The sequence below is a fragment of the Bicyclus anynana genome, chromosome 20, assembly GCF_947172395.1.
Source record: "Bicyclus anynana chromosome 20, ilBicAnyn1.1, whole genome shotgun sequence".
In the NCBI taxonomy this organism is placed as follows: domain Eukaryota; kingdom Metazoa; phylum Arthropoda; class Insecta; order Lepidoptera; family Nymphalidae; genus Bicyclus; species Bicyclus anynana.
The window spans coordinates 2,146,031-2,153,192 of NC_069102.1; the positions used below are offsets into that span (position 1 = coordinate 2,146,031).

The window sequence follows — 7,162 nt, forward strand, 5'->3', positions numbered from 1 at the left end:
AAAAAGAAAAACAAGTAGGTATCACAATATCTGTATAAAGTTCTGACACTAAATTCTTGATAAGAAGAATATTTATTTACATATAAAACACGCAAAAATATAAATAGAAGGGGGTGAAATAGGGGTTGAAAGTTTACATTAAGTTTCACGCGGTCGAAGTTGCGGGCGTCCGCTAGTATTAAATAAGTCTGTTGATGGTGTCTTATTACGTCATTTAGTGTGTAGTAGTAATCTGTGGGGTTATTATGTAACTCAGTGTACCATTCAAATAATAAGTCACTACATCGTTTTTCATCGTATTTTCATAATTGTGATAATCTAACACAGTTATTTCAATGAAATCATCTTGACTACGTCATTTTACATCAATTGGCAACGATGTTTTTATTTTAACGATTATCTAACATGATTATTTCGACGAAAAAACGGTATTTCGTTGAAATAATCTTAATAATTGCTACTGCCACTTTAATAATACTGTCACTTTACGTAAAATGAAGACACTTATGTCGTTTAGTTGAAAATATGATGTTAGATTATTGCATAAACTAAAATATGATGAAAAACGATGTAGTGACTCATTATTTGAATGGTACACCGAGATACATAATAACCCTGCTGATATGTAAGCAACTAGCCGCGACCGAAACCTACTAGGTGCGTCGAGATGTTCCAGCGGCGTTATAGGTAGCGAGGGGGTGGACAGTTCTCGACACTCCGACCCGAGTTCCACGCGTGATGATAATTCTGCAACAAACGTACAAATATACTGGGTGTATGGGACAAGATAACGAAAACTGCGTGAAATTATTATAGCCTAAGAGCCCGTGAATCCTAGACCTTCGTAATTTTATAAAAGCTGAAAGTTTGTCAGCTCATGCTCCTACCATAGGTAAGAAAATAGGGTAGTTGACACATATCAAATTTAATTTAAACAATATTAATTTCGTGTAGTACATGGAATAAGGGTCCGAAATATATCTATATCAATTAATAAAAGTTAATGTGTAGGGAGGAAAGTCATATTACTAGAAAACTGTTGAATGTGCTAGTGGAAGGACATAAGAGGAGAGGAAGGCCAAAGAAGAGATGGTTGGAGTGTGTGAAAGAGGACATGCGTGTAAAGGGAGTGGATGATGAGTTGGAATAGAGACGAATGGAAAAGATTGACATATTTTTCCGATCCCACTTAAGTGGGATAAGGGTAAGGAGATGATTATGAATTAATAAAAGTTAAGGATTTCTTTTTAAACTTAATTTTTAAGTATTTTTTCAAATTTTCCAAACGTCAAAAACGCTATTGTCCATTTTGTGACGACACTAACTTGATGTACTAAACATCGAACTAATTGTTAACTAATATTTTTGTCAAACGCTCCATTTGTACGGCATTTATGTAGTGACGTCATGAAACAGTTGAAATATAGACTGTCATGGCCGACAGGTGTTTTGGCTCGTATTGTCAAAAAATATATTTAAAAACTAATACTTTCAAGTAATCACATCTTAAAAAAATATGAACTATTTAAGACCATTTGAAAAAAGTGTCAACTAGCCTATTATGGAGTTTGGACCGTAGTGGCTTTGGAAGATTGCAGGTTTTAAGGATTCCTTCTTTACGATCCAGATCCTCAATCGATTGAGGTATAGGGCGTGCCAAAGAAATAAACCCACATACACACATACAAACGCTCGAAAAACATTACCCTCCTTCTGACGCAGTCGGGTAAATATGAGCTACGAGTATTCTAATAGAGCAAGTAAAGTAAAATACCTTCTTTGATATGTGATTGCGAAGGATTCGTTGGCCCCTGGTACACACCGTTCACTGGGTTCACGGTGTTCTGAAAATTGTATGAAAGTTAAGCAAGAAAATATACCAAAATTATCATTAACTTTTTACTATCTATAATACAAAGCTGTAGGTAGTTTTTTTGAACGCGCTAATTCAGTAAGTGCTGGTTAGAATTGAAAAATGATTACAGTGTTGGATTACCTATTAATTGACGTAGGTTATACAAGGCAATATACGCGGCAATTTGTGAGTGAAACCGCAGGACACAGCTAGTCAAAATTTAATTGTAATTAAATTTTTAATTTTCTGAATATTTTTTACGATGGAATTATTATGACTATTTTTGAATTGAAACTCTTATATGCAAACCACGCGGTACAGGGCTGGAGTGAATGTCATTTTAATGAAATGGGAATGATTTTAAGTTTTCAAATTTTCTTATTATCAGAACAATAGGTGACTTCCTCGACAAATGGGCTATCTAACACTGAAAGAATTTTCCAAATCGGACCAGTAGCCCCTGAGATTAGCGCGTTTAAGCAAGCAAACAAACTCATCCGCTTTATAATATTACTGTAGAAAACCTGACGTTTCATAAGTCCTTGTAAACCAAGCCTATACTTGAAATAAATGACTTTTTACATTGACAACAGAGGGCAATGTACCTTACTGCAACAAGCACGCCTGCTTTGTTAAAATATTTATTTTATAAATAAAAATAAAAAGGTTCCTAGTTGACTACGGCGGCGTCCTAAATTTTTTTTCAAATACCTACTCGTCTTTTTATTACAATTTAAAATTGTTTATGTCATTTCAACTGTTTATCTTATGATTAATTCTTTTGTTATTCAAGCGACAGGAACGAATTTTAATAAGTAACGAATTTTGCATAATCAACCCCTAGAACAAAAAAAGCAATTGTGACGAAGTGTTTGAAATAATGTACATCATCATTTAACTGTATTTAAGCAAGATGTACAACTTTCATATTACATTTATTTCCAATGTGACCGTTAATAGACATACAAAAAAATCATTTAACATTGAAAACCTGAAAAACATATATTGCGTTATTTTAGTAGGCCTTGATCAGCTATCACCCTGTAAAGTATGTTGTAATGTTTACGGGACATCCTATATATTGGATTTACTTACTAAACTCAAACTATAGTAATAAATGTAACTAAAAAATGTGGCAGATCAACACATTCATATAAAAATAAAATTTAGTTGTGGTAAGTGATATTTTTTGTACGAAAATATAGTTGTTTTTGTTGTAATTTAGCATTGTTATAATAATTATTTGTATTAAAATAAAAAAAATAGTACCTTAGCTATTTGTAGAAGCACTATGGAATGTTTTATATTATCCAACATTGCCTGCGAAAAAAATATGAAACTTAAAGATTTGTTGTAAATAAATAAAACGGATATTTGAAGTTGTCAAAAAATATTGCAAAAAAAGCTTCGCAAATGGAAATAATATACTGTTTAAGTCTATACGAGTAGTTTGATACAGTGTGTTGTGGTTTACAGTAGAACCAGTATAACAAAGTTAAGCTCAGAGGACATGTTGGTTTGGACCATAGACCATAGAGCAGGATCCTCGATAGACCATAGTCTGTGACTATTATCAACGATAAGTGTGTGAACAATTACGTTTTATTTATTATCTAAATATACAACATTATTTAATGGTGTTTCTTTCGTATTAGCAGTAATAAAAATATACCTACCAAAGAAAATTGAAAGTGAAATGAAGGTGTTGAAATAATGAACTAAAAAACTCTGTAAATTTGAGTTTTGAGTATTAAAAGTAAAGCTGTTGAAAACATGCATTAGGAAACTGTCTGTTTTTTAAAACGATTGTTTTACTGAAATTGGTATAGAAACAAATGATCACGATCGATTGGATCGATATGAATGCTATATAAATAAAATATATAATGTATGTATGTATGTATATGTATGTGTTACGTACGTAATTACTTACGTTAGAGTGATCTAATATGACTTGCCCTTTATTCTTGTCTTGTGGTTCAGCAAGCTCCGACACTCGTGTGGTCATTTTCTGTAATTGGAGAATCTAGATAATTTTACTTAATCCAGCTTTGAAAGAGACAATATTTTAAATATTAGTAGTATAAGAGACATCTTCTCCTGAGTAACTCGGTGGGTGTACGGCTTTCTAGGTTTTTCTTCTGATTATGTTTTTCAACCCCTTTTTAGGGCTGAAGCATCTTGGCCTATCTTTGGAAGCGAATAGCCTTTATCGTAAAATTACACGTTGTTTTTAAGTATGAATTAATTATTAAAAAATATTTTTGCAAACGTTTTTATTTCATTTAAGTAATTTTCAGTCATCACAGCCTGTGCCGCACGATCGTGTCCTAGAGCACTTGGTGATGACACTCACGACAACAAGTCCTATCATGATTTGCAGGTAAGCGACCGCCTCTGAAATGCGTCGCTCCAGATCTGTCGCTGTCGGTGCGCCGGCGCGGGCACGCATCGCGACCACCACTCGCGCCGCCCGTGCCGTACGAGCGTGTCCTAGAGCACTAATGATGACACTCACGGCAACAAGTTCTATCATGATCTGCAGGTAAGCGTCCGCCTCTGAGATGCGCCGCTCCAGATCGCCGTGTCGGTGCGCCGGCGCGGGCACGCACCGCGACCACCGCTCGCGCCGCCCGTGCCGCAGGATCGTGTCTTCGAGCGCGCGCACCCAGCGCTCGCGCTCTGACCCGTCTCGCGCCTGCGGCATCAGAAATATAGGCAAAGTCAAAATTTTGTACACACCTACGTCCTACATACATGAATTCGACATATATTAAGTATCCAAAAGTTAGAACTAAGGATGGCTGTAAAACTATGTTCAATAATACACCAAGCCATGGGGCTCATCATCAGAACTTATCCTGCTGCATTGCTATCCCTGAAACGATCACCTCTTTAGATATATTGGGTAATTTAAAGCTCCGCTACGAAGCGTAAAATAGTCAAGGATTCTTATAAATATATATAAATAAATCTAAAAAGCGGTCTACATTCTAATATTGTCACTTAAAATGAAATCAATCAAACGCAATCGCCAAGTTATCGTGGCCTAAAAAGAAAGGACCTACAAAAATAGAAATGAACAAGAACAAAAAGCCTTCATTATGTATAACAATAGGACCGAGTAAACTGAATTTCTGAAGACATAAATAATCTGACCTTTCAGCCGAACTAAATTTAATCACCAGAACAGATACTGCAGACTCGATGTCGGGAGATAAGATTGCAAATTAGTATTCCGGTCGAGAATTGGAAACGTTGCGGAGATAGGAAGAGCGAGAGAAAGGCTGGATTCTGTGATTCATTTATATATATAAAAAATGCGTGTGACAGACAACGTAAAGATCGAATGAATAAAGTTTTACTTAAGGAAGAATAAGAACTTTTTTAAAATCTTCAATTTTTGACTACAGTTTTCAAGGTTGTATTTCAAGTTGTATAACATAATTTATCGTAGTCTGTTATTAGAGGCACGTGATATCCCATCAGTGGATATGACTTTTGCCTTCGATTCAAAAGGCGCAGGTTCAAATCCGGACGTCCAAAACAGATATATTGAGTTGTAAAAATTAACCTGGGACTTGTTTGATGTATTTAGTCCGACAATCTAGTGCGACACTGTACTTTCTGGAAAGAGCAAACAAATGTTAATCCTTTTCGATAGAAAAATAAATGTATGTAAAAATTAAAATATACCAACTATACTGACTGAAAGAGTAACAAATCTCCACAGACAAAGTCACGTGTATCAGGTAGTCTTTATCAAGTGAGGCGAGGTTGCTTCAAGATCGGCGATATGCCTGACGCTACGCCCAATGCATTCCGAGGATCTGATTCACGAGGTATTATTTTAAAATGCAATTTTTAAAGTATTAGTAGATGGACGTATTTTTAGTAGTGTTAGTAGTAGGGTATCACCACACAAAATATGATAGATAAAATCTATCCTATCCTTGAATTTTCCGAAGTATAGAATAATAAATTGATATTATTTTAGGAATATTAGAAGTATGCTAAACATTATGTGCATTTTTTACACGCTTTATATTAGCTTCACTTGTAACTATGTATGTAAGAAATTCTTTAAATCTTAATTTTACCCACTTCTCGGTCTTCGATTAGGATGAAATTTTGCACACGCTCTGAGCTCTGATGACAATACATGACTAGCCAAAACAAAAAACGTCACTACAAATCCAATATGGCGGCCTTCCCAATCACTTGTAACTATGTAAGAAAATCTTAATTTGACCCACTTTTCGGTCTTCGATTAGGATGAAATTTTGCACACGCTCTGAGTTCTGTAAACAACACATGACTAGAAACGTCATTAGAAAAGCGCCTCACCTGGAAGTGAAAAGTCTTGTGGTCAACGGTGATGGTGAAGGTGGAGTCGTCCTCGTCATCGATGCCGATGACAGCGGCGCGCAGTCGCACGCAGCCGCGACGGACGCCGCGCGTCATCTTCTCTTTGGACTGAAAACAACGAGCACGATATTTTAGTACCGGCGTCTACGCTAATATTATAAAGCTGAAGAGTGTGTTTGTTTGGTTGAACGCTTTAATCTCATGAACTACTGGTCCAATTTAAAAAATTCTTTCAGTGTTAGATAGCCCATTTATCGAGGAAGACTATAGGCTATATATTATTATTCCGTATTCCTACGGGAACGGGAACGGAAACCACGCTGGGTCAGCTAGTAAGAAATATACCCTAACTATTTATTCATCTTAATATATAAATGCGAAATTATCATTCATTCATTGTCATTCATCACGAAATCACAAACCGCTTGACGTACAATGATAAAATTTAGCAGGGAGGTAGTTTATGGATCGTAGAGGTCCGCTGAGAACGGATTTTGCAAGAGGGCCGCATTAAGGAGGTCTAAGGGCGGACGAAGTCGCGGGCGTCCGCTAGAAGTTATAATTATATTCAATATAAATATAAAATATAGCCTATAGCACTCCCCGATAACGTAGCATTCTATTGGTGAAAGAATTTTTAAAATCGGACCAGTAGTTCCGAAGATTTCAAAGAATTGTTACAAACTTACAAACTTTACCTCTTTATAATATTAGTATAGATATTATAATGAAATTCCCATTCCCAGTCCCAACCGGTATAAAATTATCATTGCTCTCATCTGTTATTCAGTCTTCTATTATGTCAAAATAATAAAAACCTGAAAAAGAACGGTCCGTCGAACTCCTCGTTCCGACTCGGGTTCTTTTTCAAGATTTCGGTTTACGAATCTGCTAATTAAAATTTAGATCAAAGGTCATTTAGAATTTATTTTGACGATG

The 7,162-nt window shown here is 35.6% G+C and overlaps 1 protein-coding gene across 1 annotated transcript in view; it reads right to left on the reverse strand.

Annotated features, from left to right (window-relative positions):
* Nucleotides 1-7,162, reverse strand: part of LOC112047076 (oxysterol-binding protein-related protein 9) — an 80,302-nt gene that overhangs the window by 46,826 nt on the left and 26,314 nt on the right. Inside the window, exons 2-7 of the mRNA XM_024083994.2 lie at nucleotides 6,203-6,331; nucleotides 4,374-4,553; nucleotides 3,789-3,866; nucleotides 3,125-3,175; nucleotides 1,775-1,844; nucleotides 655-747 (exon numbers count right to left, since the gene is read on the reverse strand). Of these exons, the coding sequence (XP_023939762.1) occupies nucleotides 655-747; nucleotides 1,775-1,844; nucleotides 3,125-3,175; nucleotides 3,789-3,866; nucleotides 4,374-4,553; nucleotides 6,203-6,331 (601 nt within the window). The remainder of the gene's footprint in view (nucleotides 1-654; nucleotides 748-1,774; nucleotides 1,845-3,124; nucleotides 3,176-3,788; nucleotides 3,867-4,373; nucleotides 4,554-6,202; nucleotides 6,332-7,162) is intronic.